This window comes from Falco biarmicus, chromosome W (assembly GCF_023638135.1).
Source record: "Falco biarmicus isolate bFalBia1 chromosome W, bFalBia1.pri, whole genome shotgun sequence".
NCBI lineage: Eukaryota > Metazoa > Chordata > Aves > Falconiformes > Falconidae > Falco > Falco biarmicus.
This window is the reverse complement of record NC_079310.1, coordinates 16,789,427-16,808,005: the sequence shown is the minus strand read 5'-3', so window position 1 is coordinate 16,808,005 and position 18,579 is coordinate 16,789,427. Positions and strand designations below refer to the sequence as shown.

At 46.8% G+C, this 18,579-nt stretch overlaps 1 protein-coding gene across 1 annotated transcript in view; it reads right to left on the bottom strand.

The window, feature by feature from the left end:
- LOC130141960 (zinc finger SWIM domain-containing protein 6-like) overlaps window positions 1-18,257 on the bottom strand; it is a 114,580-nt gene extending 96,323 nt beyond the window's left edge. Inside the window, 2 exon segments of the mRNA XM_056323294.1 lie at window positions 17,718-18,046; window positions 18,048-18,257. Coding sequence (XP_056179269.1) covers window positions 17,718-18,046; window positions 18,048-18,247 — 529 coding nt within the window. The 5' untranslated portion in view covers window positions 18,248-18,257.
- Between the last annotated feature and the right edge of the window lie 322 nt (window positions 18,258-18,579).

Below are 18,579 nucleotides of genomic sequence, written 5' to 3'. Positions count from 1 at the left end.
TCAAAGAACCTTAAACTTCACATCTACTGCAGCAACAAAAACTATGCAAAGGTATGGCTCATGGCACATTCATCACTCTACAGAAATTGCCCCATGGACAGTGTCCCAACAGTGACTGGAAAATAATCCACAGGACTTTACTCCTTGGTGGAAAGCAGTCAGCTGTCTTTTGGGAAGGTGCAAGATAAAGGTCCAAAGAGAGGAAATTACAGCAAGCAGCTTCTGGCCATGCACCCACAGGCAGCATTCTCACCTTCAGCTGGTGTGAAGGTATTTACGTAATGTTTCTGGACGGCTTTGGCAAGGGTGGCAAGTGCAAGTCAGGATTCCTAAACCAGTTCTGCAAAATTCTGAACTTGTGAGCAAATCTGTATGCAAAGAACTAGGTAAGTTCTTCTGTTTTTTGGTGATAGACAGTTTTTCACTCAACCCCAGAGTTGCGATGAGAACATCCACTGTGAGCTGTCTGTTCCCTTAAGAAGCATCAATCCCACCGAGTTTTAAGTTTGGCAGGTTTGAGGAGGCTCACTCAACTGTAAGGCACAAAAATGTCAGGCTTTTAACCCTCTTAAATGCCTTTCCAATAAAATAATGCTTTTTTACTGAGGCAAAAAAAATGTTTTCACCAGATTAAAGACAAAACATACTCTGCTATGAATAAAAATATGACTAAAAATACTTTTTCTAGACTAATCTGAATCTGTGTCATGATGTTGGATTTGTGTAAATATAATAATGAAACTACAAACATCGACCCATAGCAGATGAAATAGTTTAAGAATTTCAGGAAGATAAAGGAAGCCTACAAGCACTGCTCCTCTCCTCTCTCCTCTTCCTCTGCTCAGGTCCTGTAAGCCTTAATCCTTCCTGAGATAGTACTTCTTACGCTGAATATAGCTTAGCCGAGCTTCAAAACTGAATGCTTTTGGTTTATTTGACTGTGTTTAAAGAACATTTTGCATTACTCGTGGAGATGGTTCTTTTTCCTAGTTAGCTTCATGTGAGCAACAGAACTGCATATAGCTCGGTACGCTGTTCTGAACAGCCAGTATCCCCAATTGTATGTCTTCAAACTAGCAAAGAGGAAGTAAAGGTAGAAGTGGAGGTGTTAAAAGGAAGACAGCCATGAAACCAAACTAATTGGTACAAAAACTGAAGGACTGATATACCTGACTGCTCTTCATTCACTAAGTGGACAAGAGTTCAAGCTGGTGGTACTTTAACAAACCTGGCTCGCAGAAATCATGGTCAGCTCACAAAACTATCACATTAAACAACTGTGATCATCCTAAAACATGATTTGACAGAAATGAGCCATCTAATTTTAGAAGACTCTTAGTGCAGCAACGGAGCAGGAAAGATAAAAGAGTAACTTCACCTTCCTCAAATGAGAAAATGTTTAGTTTAGAAGCCTGGATAAACAAACACGTACAATAAACACCACTGGCAGAGATCAGGAAGGAAACTAGACGCTTCAATTAGGGTTGGAGGTCATACAGACTCCTTTCCAGCAGGAGACAACCAAGAGAGGTAAAGTACCTCGATTAAGCTCTGTACAACTTAAGGACTCCCAGTCTAACAGCTAAAAACCTCTAGGTAGAACTGCAGGAAGGCTCTAGTAAGTGAGCAACCCAGATCAATCCTTCCACATTGAAACAGGCTACGCTTGAAAACAAGCCTTGTTGATAAGCTTTAATCTCCTCCAGTGCAAGCAGTTGAGAAAGCCAAAGGATCCTATCCCACTGTGCTGGTTATGCTTAGGATACTTAATTTCCTCTCAATAGCTGGTATAGGGCTATATACTGGATTTGTGCTGAAAACAGTGTTGATAATGCAGAGATGTTTTAGTTATTGCTGAGCAGTGCTTACACAGAGTGAAGGCCTTTTCTGCTTCTCACACCACCACACCAGCAAGTAGGCTGGGGGGTCGCAAAAAGTTGGGAGGAGACATAGCTGGGACAGCGCTGACCCCAACTGACCAAAGGGATATTCCATACTACATGACATCATGCTCAGCAATAAATAGCTGGAGGAAGAAGGAGGAAGGGGACATTCAGAGTGATGCTTTGTCTTCCCAAGCAACCATTATGCATGATAGAGCCCTGCTTTCCTGGAGATGGCTGAACACCTGCCTGCCGATGAGAAGCGGTGAACGAATTCCTTGTTTTGCTTTCCATGTGTGCATGGCTTTTGCTTTACCTATTAAACTGTCTTTATCTTAAGCTTCAAGTTTTCTCACTTTTACTCTTCTGATTCTATCCCCCATCGCACTGTGGGGGGAGTGAGTGAGTGGCTGTGTGGGGTTTAGTTGCCAGCTGGAGTTAAACCACAACAGTCCTTTTTGAGGCCCAATGTGGAGCTCAAAGGGTTTGAAATAAAAGCAGATCTGATTGGAATGCAGTAGATCAAATTTATAGCTGTTATTGCTGTTTACGTATTAAAGGGCAGGCTCCTGTGCTTGCTTGCCTTGCTGTATATTGCTCATTAGTGACTGCTGCTTGCTTTCACTGCTTGCTGCACTGCTTATCATCTCACTGTGCTGGGCCCAGGAACATTCTGATAACAGCAATGGTGATGCACCAGGGCTGGTAGATGGCCAAGGTATCACTGCTGTTTCTGTGCTGCTGTACTGGACAGGCTGGAACTCCAGTGTGAACTCGAGTCAAAGGGACTGTGACCTGTGGATGAGTCCATGTGGGAGCAGGACACCCCAAAGCGTCTGTGGCCGTGGATAAGCCCACGTCAGAGCAAGTATAACCATGGCTACAGTTGCTTTGGGATGTGTCTGTGCTGCAGCAGGTATACCTCTGAAGGGATTGCGGCCCAAGGACAAGTCCACGCTGGAGAAGGTACGCCTTGAAGCATCAGTGGCTGTGCATGAGGTCATGCTGGAGCACCTCAAAGCGTGTGGCCACGGATAAGCCCACGACAGAGCAGGTACACCCCTGGAGGGACTGCAGCCAAGGGTAAAGGCCATGCTGGAGCAGTTTGACTTCTGAAGGGACTGTGGCTGTGAGTAAGGCCACACTGAAGCACGTATATCTCTGAAGGCATTGTGGCCCATGGAGAAGGCCACACTGGAATAGGTGTACCTCAAAGCAACTGTGGCTGTGGATAAGTCCATGCTGGAGCAGGTATACCCCTGGAGAGACAATGGTTCATCATAAGACTCCACTTGAAGCAGATATACCCCTAAGGGACTGCAGTCTGTGGATAAGTCCAAGCCAGAGCAGGGGCAAGGGGAGGAGTTCATTGCAACGTTAAACCCTATAATCTGGCCCAAAGGGACCAGGGGTAGAGACTGCAATGGAAATACCTTTAAATTGTTGTAACCTGGGATTTGAGTTGCATGTTATGGGAATGACTATAGCAGCAACCACCTGAACTGTTGGAGGACAAGCCTTACAAGAAGCAGTGCAAGTGCAGCAGTGACCTGACCTGAGCTGCCTTTGGTGCCCAGTTAACTCCACACAACACACCACCTCTCCTGTCCTGAGTGACCACCATAACAGATGGAGCCCAAAGTCATAGACTAAATGAATTAAACGGACATTTTGTGGACATTGCACAGACATTTTACAGGGGTGGTCTATAGACTAGGGGAATGATATCTGCATATTATATCAAAGGATGGGAAGGGGGCTGGTGGTTAACAAGGAAGCATTGGATAGCGTGGGACTCGAGCATGATGTAAATGGTATGGAATAAGAGGTGGAGAATGTGTTGGTTTTGGCTGGGATAGAGTTAATTTTCTTCTTAGTAGCTTGTATAGGACTATATTTTGGATTTGTGCTGAAAAGTGTTGATAATACAGGGCTGTTATAGTTATTGCTGAGCAGTGCTTACACAGAGTGAAGGCCTTTCCTGCTTCTCACACCAGCAAGTAGGCTGGGGGTACACAAGAAGCTGGGAGGGAACACAGCTGGGACAGCTGATACAAATTAGCCAAAAGGATATTCCATACTATGTAAGGTCATGCTCAGTATATAAAGCTGGGGGAATGACAAGAGACAGAACGAGACATTCATAGTTCTGGCATTTGTCTTCCAAAGTAATCATTAAGCATGATGGAGCCCTGCCTTCCTGGAGATGGCTGAACACCTGCCTGCCCATGGGAAGTGGTGAATGAATGCCTTGTTTTGCTTTGTTTGTGTGCACAGCTTCTGCCTGACCCATTAAACTGTCTTTACCTCAAGCCACAAGTTTTCTTACTTTTACTCTTCCGATTCTCTCCCCCATCCCACCAGGGCAGAGCGAACAAGTGGCTGTGTGGGGCTTAATTGCCCGCCACAGTTAATCCATGACACCCAGACAGGCCTGCATAAAGCCCCATAAAATCTCTATGGTAAAGGGAAGCCATCTCTGCCCTGAAAATGGACTCATTTGCAACTGTGAAGTGTGCAACAGGGCTTTCCAATGCACTTCTTCCCTCCACCAATTATGGGCAAGTTAAGTGCTGTTTTAGTTTGGTCAATCTGGAATAGATCACACATCTGCTTTATCATAGTCCTGAATACAGACCAATAAATGCACCTCACTAAAGCAACTGTCTGTCATTTAACTTCCACACTATACAAGTTATACAAAAGCACCAAAATTCTACTCAACTACTGTTCTACCTGGGGAAGTAGTAATGTTACTGGAACCCCATAAAGCTATTTTAGACTTCAAGTACGATCCATATAAAAAGTACTGGGTTTACAAGCATTAAAGGTTGGGGTCCCCGTCCCGTCCCCCGTCAGTCCTACAAATTAAGCTTGAGATCTAGAAGTCATGCTCTATCATTTCCTTCTCAGGCATTCCTACCAGTAATGAAGACCATGCAAGCCAACTGAAGTCTCTGCTATACCATCATGACCCTGCAGCCTCCGGTAAGACTGTTGAGGGGCAACTGATCAAAGCCCAAGAAACAAAGAGGAGATTCCAGCTCATTCTTAACTATATTGGCTCAGCAGGCCTAACCAGGCAAAAAGCTGTGAATGCTTATTTAGCAACTGAAGTCAACAGCTATGAATGAAAATAAAACATAGAACATATTACTTGATCATTAAATACTGTATAAGCAGTGGAAAATGTGTCTTAAAAGTCTATGTCAGGGGGCCTCAAACTACGGCCCACGGGCCAGATACAGCCCCCCAGGGTTCTCAATCCAGCCCCCAGTATTTACAGAACCCCCCCGCCAGGGGTTGGGGGGGAACCAAGCAGCTGCAGATGACTGCCTGCCACTTCATCTGCACACCGGCCCCCTGGTTAAAAAGTTTGAGAACCCCTGGTCTATGTCATTGTCCTGGTTTCAGCTAGGATAGAGTTAATTTTTTTCTTGGTGGCTAGCGCAGTGCTGTTTTAGATTTGTCATGGGAAAGTGTGGTCAGGGACTTTTTGGTTTCTCAGGCCTTACTGGCAGGAAGGCTGCAGTTGCACAAGAAATTGGGAGAGGACACAGCCAGGTCAACTGACCCAAACTAGCCAAAGGGATATTCCATACCACAGATCATCATGCTCAGTATATAAACTGGGGGGACTTGGCCAGGGCTGCCAACTCTTGCTCAGAGGCTGGACATCAGTTAGCAGGCAGCGAGTAGTGGTATTGTACATCACTAGTTTTCTTGTCTCCCTTCCCTTTGGATTCCATCCTCCCAACCCCCCTTATAGCTGTTATTATTCTTTAATTTTTATTCTATTTCAATTATTAAGTTGTTCTTATCTCAACCCTCAAGTTTTACATTCCTTTACCAATTCTCCTCATCCCTCTGGGTGAAGGGGGAGTGAGCAAGTGGCTGTGTGGTACTTAATTACCAGCCAGGGTTAAACCACAACAGTCCTTTTCAGGCACCCAATGTGGGGCAAAAAGGGTTGACATAACAGGTCTAATCAGACTGGGTTGGAACAAAAATTGTTGTCAGTGCTCACTGTATTATATTAATAATCATTGACTACAATGCTGATTTCTCTGCTGTTGAAGTTGCTGCTCATAGTCCCAGGGTTGCATTGGTTAATTTACTTACAGCATGTGTTCCCTATTGTGTTGCTTGTTTACTTTTGGACCTGGGCTAAAGTTACTATAGTGTTGTACTATATAGTACTGGTTGGTGATATGATGGACTCGCTGGTTATGAAACTAATCCAGTCTGTGTACTCTGTGGTGTTGTCACCCCTGTGTGTCAGGTGGCCCCTGGGGGGATAATGCCAACAACTGCACTTTTGGCTTTGTTTTCCTAGAGAGTTGGCCTATGGGTGGGGTCCACACCTCCCCCTTTCCCCTTAAGGCTAATTAGTGAAACAGGGTTTTAGGAGATCCTAAGTATCTTTGGTCTGCTGGAAACACCATAGTGCAGGTCCTGACACTACTGCTAGGAACACTGAACGTGGTTTTCATCTCCTGGATCTGGTGGAATTTTAAGCAACTTGGAGACTACTCTAGTCTCCAAGGCAGAAACAACAGCTGCTCCAACCCCCACGGCAGGCACTGCAGCTATTCTAGCCCCTGCAGTGGGCATCACAGGCTACCTCAGCCCCTGAAACAAGAGATGCAGAAGACCAACTGGTGTCAGTGTTAGTGGCCCCTGTAGATAAAAGGAAATGGAAAGCATCTTATTTGGTAAAGGAGGATGAAGGAGCAGGCCCATCACAGGACCAAGATGAAGAAAGCAAACAAGAGGTAACCTCTTGATCTCTCTCTCTGAGTGAACTGTGGGATACATGGAAATATTATGCCCATCAATCAGGTGAACACATTATCATTTAGACATTATTGCTTTGATGCTGGGATAATGGGGCTAATAGTATAGACTTGGAGGGTACAGAAGCCAAGCAGCTGAGATCACTTTCTAAAGAAGGGGGCATTGACAAGGCAACTGGAAAAGGAGCACAAGCCATCAGCCTCTGGAAGCTACTCCTGTCAAGCGTGAAGGAAAGGTATCCCTACAAGGATGATATTACATGTCACCCAAGCAAGTGGACTGCAATAGAGAAGGGTATCCAGTACTTGAGGGAATTAACTGTGAAACAGATGATCTATTATGACCTGGACAATCCACAGATCCTGATGGAAGTCCAGTACACACTACCCACATGGCAGAAATTGGTATAGAACACATCATCAGCATGTACCAAATCATTGCCAGTAATGGATTGGTCAGACACTGCACCACCAACAGTGGATGAAGCAATTCATCAGCTCCAAGACTATGAAGATAGTGTCTCTACCTCCATCATCTCTGCTGTAGAGAGACTGGTCCAGCAGCTTAACAAGAATATGTCCTACTCTCCACTAATACAGACCCGCATCTCAGCTATCAACTGTAGATGCCCTTCTGTTTGGAGGGGAGAACAGAAAATACACACCATGAGGTACTCTGGTTTTATCTGTGAGACCAGAGAGAGGACATGAGGAGGTGGGATGGAAAACCTACCCAGTTCTAGAGGCACGAGTGCATGAAGAACAAGGAAAAACAGTCACAAATAAGGAGTCTTCCAGGAAGGTTGCTGCTCCACTTTCCAGAGGACAGTTTCCCAGACAGAGTGATAGGGCTGACTTTACTCTTGATCCTGTGAAAAGGAATTCTAACTCATTCTGGCAAGACATAAGTGAGCGGATCTACTCCACACTACATCCGTTTTGCACCACTAGCCATCCTAGTGCTGAATCCCTAGACCAGGATTAGACTGACCATGCCTCCATTCAGGTAGAGGCCAGGGATAACTGGGTTTATTAGACTGTGTGGATCTGATGGCCTGGCATATCAGACACACAGGAATATAAAGCTTAGTAGATACAGGTGCACAGTGTACCCTAATGCCATCAAGCTATGAAAGGGGCAGAACCCATTAGTATTTCTGGAGCAACAGGGGGATTGCAACAGCTAACTGTATTTGAGGCTGAAAGAAGCTTGACTGGGAATGAGTGGCAGAAGCACCCACCCCATTGTGACTGGCCCAGAGGCTCCATGTATCCTTGGCACAGACTATCTTAGGAGAGGGTATCAGTGGGCTTTCAGTATAGCTGCTTTGGAGATGCAGGAAATTAGAGTAGCTGTCTACTTTGTCTGGTCTTTTAGAAGTTCCATCTGTGGTGGCATTACTGAAAGTCAAGGAACAGCAGGTGCCTATTGCTACTTACCATGGTGCACCGGTAGCAATACCACTCCAACTGAGACTCTCCGATTCCCATCCATAAGCTGATTAGCCAACTAGAGAGCCAAGGAGCAATCAGTAGGACCCATTCACCCTTTAATATGGCCAGTGTGAAAGTCTAAGGGAAAATGGAGACTAACAGTGGGCTATCACAGCCTGAATGAAGTCACACCGCCATGGAGTGCTGCCATACCAGACATGCTAGAACTTCAATATGAACTGGAATCCAAGGCAGCCAAGCAATATGCCACTACTGATACTGCAAATGCATTTTCTCAATCCCTTTGGCAGCAGAGTGCAGGCCACAGTTTGCCTTCACTTGGAGGGGTGTCCAATACACATGGAATAGACTGCCCCAGGGGTAGAAACACAGACCTACCATCTGCCATGGACTGATCCAGACCATACTAGAACAGGGTGGAGCTCCAAAACATCTGCAATAGATTGCTAACATCATCATACATGGCAATATAGCAGAAGTTTTTGAGAAAGGGAAGAAAGTTATCCAAATCCTTCTGAAAGCTGGTTTTATCATAAAACAAAGTCAAGGGACCTGCACAGGAGATCCAGTTGCAGGGAGCAAAATAGCAAGATGAATGTCATCAGATCCCAATGGATATGATCAACAAAACAACAGCAATGTCTCCACCAACTAATAAGAAAGAAGCACAGGCTTTTTTTAGGTGTCATCCATTTTAGGAGAATGCACATTCCAAATTATAGTATGATTGTCAGACCTCTCTATCAGGTGACCCAGAAGAAGAATGATTTCAAACAGGGCCCTGAGCAACAATAAGCCTTTCAATAAATTAAGCAAGAGATTTCACATATTAGCCCTTGGGCCAGTCTGGATAGGGCAAGATGTAAAGAACGTGCTCTACACTGCAGCTGGGGAGAGAATAGCCCTACCTGAACACCTAGGGTTTTGGAGTTGGGTATATGGAGGATCTGAGGCCTGACTGCAACTGAAAATGATACTGGCAGCTTATGTAGGGGTTTTGAGCTGCTTTGGAAGTGACTGATATTGAGGCATAGCTCCTCCTGGCACCCTCGTTGCCAGTGCTGGGCAGGATGTTTAAAGGACGCTACATGGAATAAGTGGGTCACACTGATCACATGAGCTCACATAGGGAATCCCAGTCATCCAGGAATCTTTGAAGTGATCATGGACTGGCCAGAAGGAAAAGATTTTGGGATGTCACCAGAGGAAGAGGTGATGTGCTGAAAAAGCCCCACTGTATAATGAACTGCCAGAACATGGTAAGCAATATGCCTTGTTTACTGATGGGTCCTGCCGTATTGTAGGAAAGCATCGGAGGTGGAAGGTGGCTGTATGGAGTCCCCTATGACAAGTTGCAGAAACTGCTGAAGGAGAAGGTGAATCCAGTTAGTTTGCAAAAGTGAAAGCTATCCAGCTTTAGACATTGATGAAGGAGAAAGATGGCCAATACTTTACCTCTACAGATGGTGGCAAATGTCCTGCGGGGGTGGTTGCAGCAATCAAAACAGTAATTGTTAACACAAAGCTAAACCCATCTGGGCTGCCGCATTATGGCAAGATACCACTGCCCAGGTAGAGAACCTAGTTGTAAAGGTACATCATGTAGACGCTCATGTACCCAAAAGTTGGGCCACTGAGGAACATTTAAACAACCAGCAGGTAGAGACAACAAGCAGCCGGCAGATGACTGCCTGCCACTTAATCCGCGCGCCGGCCTCCGCAGCCCCCACGCACCCGCCGGGACTGGGCTGGAACCAGCGCCTCATCCTCGACCTGCCCCCTCCAGGGGGCGCCTCTCGGCTACAAACCGCGCCGCCGCCACCCAGTCGTCCTCCTCTGCGGTGCGCGGCGGGCGAGAGGCGCGGGCATCTCCTCTGCCGGGCAAGCTCAGCCGGCAGCCTCTGCACTGCGAGGTCCAGCCAACTCGGGCGAATCGCCAGAGCTCCGGCGCGGCAAATTCCCTTCAGTCCCTTCTGGCCACCCTGTCCGGACTGCACGGCCGGGCTGAGGAGGGGGGCGGCTCCCCCGTCTCTCTCCCTCCCTCCCTCCAGCTCCCGGGCAGGACAAGCAAGCCAGCACCAGTGGGAAGTGCGCGCACCATCATGTAAAAAAAAAATTGACTCCGAGTGTGGGGTATTCCAAGAAAAGTGGACTTTGATTATTTTTTCCACAGAGTACAAAGAAAGAGCTGTCCAATATGCCAGAACAGAATTCAGTGTCTGTGTTCAAGCAATACAATTTGCGTCAACACTATGAAACTCAACATAAAGATAAATGTGATTCTTTGGTTGGACAAGTGAGAAAAGATAAAATATTAAGACTGAAACATGGATTGACAACTCAGCAAAATACTTTTGTGAAGCAAAAGCAGCTCAATATGTCATCACTTCAAGCAAGCTATCAAGTTGCCAAGCTCATAGCACACACTGGCAGAGCATTCACAGAGGGAGAATTTGTTAAAGAATGCCTTCTTTCTGTGGCCAAAGAGATGTGTCCAGAGAAGGCGCATTTATTTAGTACAGTGAGTCTTTCAGGACCTACAATTACACGAAGGATTGAAGAAATGGGAGAAAATTTGAATCTGTAGTTGCAGAACTCCTCAAAAAAAACCTTTGCTATTTCTCATTGGCACTCGACAAAAGCAATGATGTTTGTGATTCTGCACAACTTCTAATTTTCATTTGTGGGACAAATGATTCTTTTGAAGTCACAGAGGAGCTTGCTGCACTGAAAAGCACCAAAGGAACAACTACAGGAGAGGATATCCATGAGAAAGTTTGCCAAACTATGAATGATTTGGAGCTGGACTGGGGTAAACTATTCAGTGTGACAACTGATGGTGCTCCTAGCATGGTGGGGTCCATGAAAGGAGTGGTTGCACGCATTAACAAAGAGATGGACAAATGCAACCATTCACATCCAATAGCCATACACCGCATCATCCACCAACAAGCACTGTGTTGTAAATCACTGAAGCTGGACTCTGGCATGAAAATTGTGGTTTCTTGTGTTAACTTCATTAGAGCTCATGCACTAAACCACAGAGTGTCAGGAATTTCTGTCTGAGCTAAATGTTGTCTATGAAGATATTCTGTACCACACAAGTCCGTTGGCTGAGTCAAGGGAGAGTTTTGAAATGATTTTATGACTTACTTCCACAGGTTTATGATTTTGTGCTTTCTAAAAACAAAGCACCAGAGCTCAAAGATGCAGAATGGAAATGACACCTTGTGTTTCTGACAGATGTAACAGAGCTACTCAACAATTTCAGTGTCCAACTTCAAGGAAAGGGGAAGCTCATCTGTGATATGTATTCACATGTGAAAGCACTGCAAGTCAAATTAGAACTGCTCATTAACCAAGTAAAGGAGGAAAACTTCTGCCATCTCCCCACAACTCAAAACCTGTCTGCAGAAAAGCCAGCAGCTGCATTCCCAAACAAAACATGTATGGATGTACTGGAAATATTGTAAAAGGAGTTTCAAATTAAAGAGCTTCATCTCCATGAACAGGACATACAGCTTTTCCGGAACCCATTTTCTGTTGACATTGAAACTGTTGATCCGATTTACCAAATGGAATTGGCCAAACTACAGACTTGTGACTCGCTGAAAGATGCATTCAAATCAAGCAGCCTTACTAATTTCTATGCATCTCTCCCTTCAAAGACATATCATAATCTTGGGAACCACGCACTCAAAATTGCAACCATCTTTGGCAGCACCTATGTCTGTGAGCAGACTTTTTCCCCGAATGAAACATCTGAAATCTCCAATCAGATCCAGACTAACTGATGAACACTTGCATCACTTGCTACGACTAGCAGTGACAAATACGAAACCTAACATCAACCATCTCATTAGCCAAAAGCAGGCCCATAGTTCACATTGAAATATTATTTGGTTTTGTTGATTACAATTGTTCTTCATTTTAAGTATTGCATTCTTTTTCCTGTTTTTTGTGCACTACTACAAATAAATTATGTGCAGCATGCATAGGAATTCATTCATTTTTTCCAAACTATAGTCCGGCCCCCAACAGTGCCTGAGGGACAGTGAACCGGCCCCCTGTTTAAAAAGTTTGAGGACCCCTGGAGTAGAGGGTCAGGTAAAAATACATAAATAAAAAGATTAAGCTCTCCTTTTTAAAGCATGTGATGGTACACAATTATCTTAAAATATACTTTAAATGCAGTTAAACCCTCCTGAAAAATGAAGAATAAAGTACAAGAGGGGAATGTTTAATAAAGCATTAGTAAAAAAACCCACATTAGGAGACACTTCAGTGTATTCCTGATTTGACACAATTTAATAAAGTATTTTGTACAACTGCTCTGCTCCTACAGCGGGCCTTTTATCAGTTCTGACTTAACCACAATGGAATTCTCTACACTTCTCTGGTCTGTTTACACACTTACAGAATTAAGTCAGAAAAAAACCTATTTTAAGATAGTGACTTACATCAGAAGTTTTCTAGACATCCTGGTCTTCAACACTGAGGCCAAGGCAAAAAAGATTGAATGCACGTTACTACCTCATCAGAGGACAGCATGGTAATGCGTTGCATGGGCATCACATAAATCATGATAATTGGTATTAGCTAGAAGGAGAATGTAAACCAGCATACAGTACCAGCCAACATCTCTAGTGATCCAGGTCACAAAGTTATGAAGCCACATCAAGAACTGCATACACATCCAGCTGAGAGAAGCTTTTTACATAGATAGCTTTAGATAGTAAACCAAAAGGAAAAAGATATGGAAGTTTAAGGAGACAGGTCTCCCAGAACAACATGTGCAGTTGTTGGACAAGTACTCAAGTATTCACATGCTCTCAGGTTGACTGCATTCCAGGCAATCAGAATTTGCATTAAATCTGTACCCTTGCTACACATGAAGGTTTTTAAAAATTTCAAGTTGGTTCCCGTCACAGCATATTCATAAATTAGGATAGCTTTTGTCAGTTAAAATAGCATGGGCTTTTTTTTAAAAAAAAAAACAACAATGCAGTAAATTCTCCTACCTAATCCCTAAAGAAAGCCAGCTAAAGAGAAAGTAAGTTAAGAGGTGTCAGCTGCATTCCTATACTACCATGACTTTGCACTCATACTTGGTTAACTACTACAAAACTTAAGGATTTGTTTTGACATATCTAGATTACCTGGATAGCAAGTGACATTAAGATCTAAACCATACAGATATATCTTAGCCTGCCACAGAATATACTTTATCCTTCACCAGTAAAAACTGCTGTACATAATAATATACTAGAATCATTTATGTTGACGACCTTTAAGATCATCAAGTCCAACTGTTAACCCAGGACTGCCAAGTCCATCACTAAACCATATCCCCAAGCACCACATCTACAGGTTTGTCTTTTTTTTTAAAAAACCTCCAGGGATGGCAATTCTACCACATCCCTGGGCAGCCTGTTCCAATGCTTGACCACCCTTTCAGTGAAGAAATTTTTCCTAATATCTAATCTAAACCTCCCCAGCACAACTCGAGGCTGTTTCCCCTTGTCCTATCATTTATAATCTGGGAGAAGAGACCTATCCCCACTCACCTGCCTACAAACTCCTTTCAGGTAGTTGTAGAGAGCAATAAGGTCTCCCCTGAGCCACTGCCTCCTCTCCAGACTAAACAACCCCAGTTCCTTCAGCTGCTCCTCATAAGACTTGTGCTCAAGACCCTTCACCAACTTCATTGCCCTATACACACACTCCAGCACCTCAATATCTTTCTTGCAGCAAGGGGCCCAAAACTGAACACAGTACTCAAGGTGTGGCTTCACCAGTGCCAAATACAGGGGGACCGATCACTTCCCTAGTCCTGCTAGTCACACATTTCTGATACAAGCTAGGATGCTATTGGCCTTCTTGGCCACCTGGGCACAGTGCCAGCTCATGTTCTGTCATGCTGTCAACCAGCACCCCCAGACCCTTTTCCACCAGGCAGCTTTCCAGCCACTCTTCCCCAAGCCTGTAGCATTGCATGGGGTTGTTGTGATCCAAGTGCAGGACCCAGCACTTCTTGTTTGATCTCATACAACTGTCCTTGGCCCATCAGTTCAGCCTATCCAGATCCCTTTATAGATCCTTCCTACCCTTGAGATTCTCACTTTAAGTGGTTTTTTTGGTGTTGTTTTTTAATTAAAACTTTACCAGAGTCTTATTTAAAATTGAACCCTGGCTCATATATTCAACAGGTTAATTAAAAAGTGATATAGCAAAACACTGCAACTAGCTACTGATTTTTTAGGAAACCAGTTTGCCCAATGTTGACAAATCATTTCAGCCTACCCTCACAGATTTTGCTTTTAATTAATTGTTCATCTCAGAGTGCAGAAAGAACACATACACAAGCATCAGTTGCTGGCATGACAACTAGCTCAAATTCAAGAATTGCTATATACTGAAACATCTGACAGATATGCAATTGCTTTCCTAAACTGAAAGCAAGCTTTGAAAATGGAAATTTACTTCTTGGGAGCAAGGAAAGCCTTGAAATTAGAGGAAAAATGAAGAGTGGAAAACATGAAAACTGACCCAAAAACAAACAATGAAAAATTTTGTTAGGTCAACCCAATATAAAAGCTTTCTATAAGATAAGATTCCCTGTTTGTATAACTGATGGAAAGTTATTTACAATTAATTGTTTCCTTAAAAAAAATTAGTCCAACTGTCTGACCACTTCAGGGCTGACCAGAAGTTAAAGCACTTTAAGGGCATTGTCTAAATTCCTCTTAAACACTGACAGGCATGGGGCATCGACCACCTCTCTAGGAAGCCTGTTCCAGTGTTTGACCACCCTCTCAGTAAAGAAATGCTTCCTAATAGCCAGTCTGAACCTCCTTTAACACAGCTTTGAACCATTCCCATGCATCCTGTCACTGGACCCCAGGTAGAAGAGATCAGCACCTCCCTCTCCACTTCCCCTCCTCAGAAAGCTGTAGAGAGCAATGGGATTACCCTCAGATTTTTTCTCCAAACTAGATAACCCCAGAGTCCTTAACCACTGCTCATAGGACATTCCTTCCAGCCCTTTCACCAGCTTTGTTGCCCTCCTCTAGATGCATTTGAGTCCCTTAACATCCTTCTTAAACTGTAGGGCCCAGAACTGCACACAGTACTCAAGGTGGAGCTGCACCAACGTTAAATACAGTAGGAACAATGTCCCATGCCTGTCATTGTTTAAGAGGCATTTAGACAATGTCCTTAATACAATTGACATGTTTCATATCACCAGCTTCCACTACTATTTTTGCACAACCTTCCAAAGGAGGCTCACATAAGGTTAAAAAAACAACCCAAGCCAAGCTATTTTCAGCAGTAAATATAGCATTTGTTTGGAATGCAGTTAAGGGGTCCAGAAGCAGCAGTCAACACCTGTTGTATTTATGCATATTTTCCTTCTTTATTGACCCTTGCCAACATTACTCCCCTTTTGAAGCTATGCAAAAAGTTGCTGTTTTTCTTTCACAACTACTCATTGAGGCCTATTCCACTGCTGAAAACAAGCAGAGCCAAGCCCATGCTGGGTGACCTAGAAAAGATTACATCTTTTATTTACCACCACTTGGCTTTATTTTCAGTGAATTCCTAGCTTAAATGTAATCAGCCAAGAAACCCTATGTGCACTCCTGTCATTCCTCATTGCTTGCAAACAAGATCAAGTGCAAGCAGAAGGGGAGAAAGTATCAGCACCATCAACCAAACTAAAAAAGCTTTACTTCTGGTTTTGTCAGTCTTGAGGAACCACAGATGTGCCTCAGACCTTCGGAAAGAGAAAGCCAGAAGATTATACATATAAGAAAAAGTTAATAAAACTGTAAACCCCTTTTTTAAAACAAAAAGTTAAAAAATTAATAATTTTAAGAAGTGTCTAAAACCGAACTCCAAAGCAGAAGAGAAGGGCGCTTAGCCCAGGAACAGCAACAGTTTCCCTTCGTAAAGTAGAAGGCACATTTGCAGGCTGCCCGCAAAGCGAAATCCGCTGTGGACAAGGCCGAGGGGGAGCCCAGCAGCGTCCGACCATGAGCCGCCGCACCGAGGCGCCGCCACAGCTCGGCGCGGCTCAGCAAACAAAAGGCGAGCAGCAGCCACAGCTGAACCACCGCCGGAGGACGGTCCAACCCAGCACAGGGCGGGACAGAAAGACCAGCCCCGCAGAGCCACCGTCCCGCCCTGCCTCCCGATTGTCGAGCAGGCGGCGAGAAGCAATAGTTTCTTTTGTCTGGCTTCCTCTTTCGGGGTGTGGGGGGAACAGAAAACCGAAGAGAACACAAGTAAACGTGAAAATGAGAACAAAGTGCCCAGTCGCCGCCGCCTACACGAGGAATCACCGCACTACTGGCCAGCACGCCCGGGCCCTACAAAGCGAAAGCGCAAACGCAACGCACCGCCGCCGCCCGCCCCCCCCCCCCCCCCCCCCCGCGCCGAAGTTTCCAAGGAAGCTATAAACCCCTTCCCCGCAAGGCCACCACCGCCCCGACGGGGGGGCTGCTAGCGGGCGGTGGAGGCGGCCAACCTCCAGTGCCCGTTAAAAGGAGGCAGGGAGAAGTTAGCCAGGGGCGCCAGCCAGTAGCGGGTGAAGAGTAACAGCAGGCGGCGGCCGCCGCCGGGGGCAGGGGAGAAAGCGGGAAGTATTGTTCCAGGAGGAGGAAGAGCAGCGTTTTCCCCCTCACCTCGCCGTTGTCACGCAGGGGCTCATCCCCAAGTAACTCGCAGCCCCTCCACACCCGAGCTGCGGCAGCTCCTCACCATCACCCTGATCTAGGGGCCTTTCCCAACGCAGCCCCCTCCCCTCCCCCCCCCCCGGCGGCGCGTTTTGGCGGATCACACCCCCTACCCTCTGTCTCGCCTCCGCCGCAGAAATGCCTTTGTTTGTGGTTTCCCCTCCCCCCCGTTCCTGAGGTCTCGCACCCTCTTATTTCTGTATTTTGGACTGCGGCGCATCCCGCCCTCTTCCCCCGCCGGCCGCCTTCTGCTGATTCATTTCCACCAGCAGTCCTAGGGGTGGGCGAGGCATCTCCTCGCTATTGTGGCCCGGGATACGACGATAACCCGGATTACCGAGGGTGGGCGCCGAGAGTAAGTAGAGCCATACAGGATTACACACTCCTGATTACAGGGAGCAGACACGACCCGTCGGGAGAGTTTATGGGCCAGGCGGGGAGCAGCGTGCCCGGTCCCCCTGCTGGAGACCGGGCTGGCCACTGGCGGCGAGTACCGTGGATATATTACGGTGCGGGGCGATAAAGTTACTTCACGTTCTGGAAGCAAAGAGGAGACTGGCAGAGTAAATTGCCCAGCCCAAATTACTGCCTGAGAATGAAGGGTTCGTGCAGGCCGGGCCGTGGGGGTCAGCTCCTCGGCCGCGCTGCTCGGCCCCCCCAAAAGGCTGCCGAGGCGCGCCAAGGAAGCGGGGTGGCTCCAGCCGCCGGTGCCGCGCAGGAAGGGAGGCGGCTTCCTGGATGACAGGCAGCTGACACGCAGAAGACCCGCGGCTGAGGAGGCCGGCGGCACCCTGCCCGTGTGGCCGCAGCCCGGCTCCAAAGCGTTATCTCAGCCCATGACTCACCGACTTGCAGGACGTTATCGACACAGCCGCCGTCTAGCAGAGCTATGCCCCTACGGAAGGGCAGGCGATTCTCGGCGGTAGTGTCCGCGCCCCCACTGGGTGCGGTGCCGACGGTGGACCCCCCAGGGGCGGCGTCCTCGGCGCCGGGGTTAAAAGAGGAGTACATGCAGATCTCCCTCTCACCGCGGGGGAAGGACCAGTAGACGATCCTGCGCTGTACCGGCTCCGGGATCCGCTCGAACCGCTCCTCCACCCGCTGGAAGGGCCACTTCTCTGCCACCTTGCGAGCCGCGATGTCCAGTAGGGACTCAGGGCTCTGGGTCTTGCCGAGTAGCAGCCCCCCCAGCGGTGGAGGGGGGGGGGGCGGCGGCGGCGGCGACGGCGGCGGCGGCGGGGGGGGATCCGGCACAGAGCATCCCACTGCTAAGTCCAGTACCGCCCACCCGGTAGCCCAACCTGCACCCCAAGCCATAGCCAGGTCTACAGCAGAGGCGCTTGCTAGGAGAAGGGAGCTGACCACGCTCCGCCATGATCGCGCTGCTTCTAAGCGGATAGCGGAAGTGACTGTACCCTATAAATGGCACCCGGAAGGCAGCGAGTGGCTGAGAACCGCCCCTACGTCACACCCCCCTCTTCCCTTACATGGTCGCGGGGGGCGGTGCCGGCCGCCTCGCCCATGACGGGGGGCGTAGCCTAGTGCAAATCGGCGTCACAAACATAAATAGAACGGCCCGAGAAAGGCTCGTTCTGTGTGCTGGTGGAGGATGATGCGCGCGTTCCTGGTACAGGGATGTCTTGCTGATATATTGCCTTTTTCCTCTCCCCCTTCCCTCCCCTCCCCCCCGCTGATGTCATGTGCGCA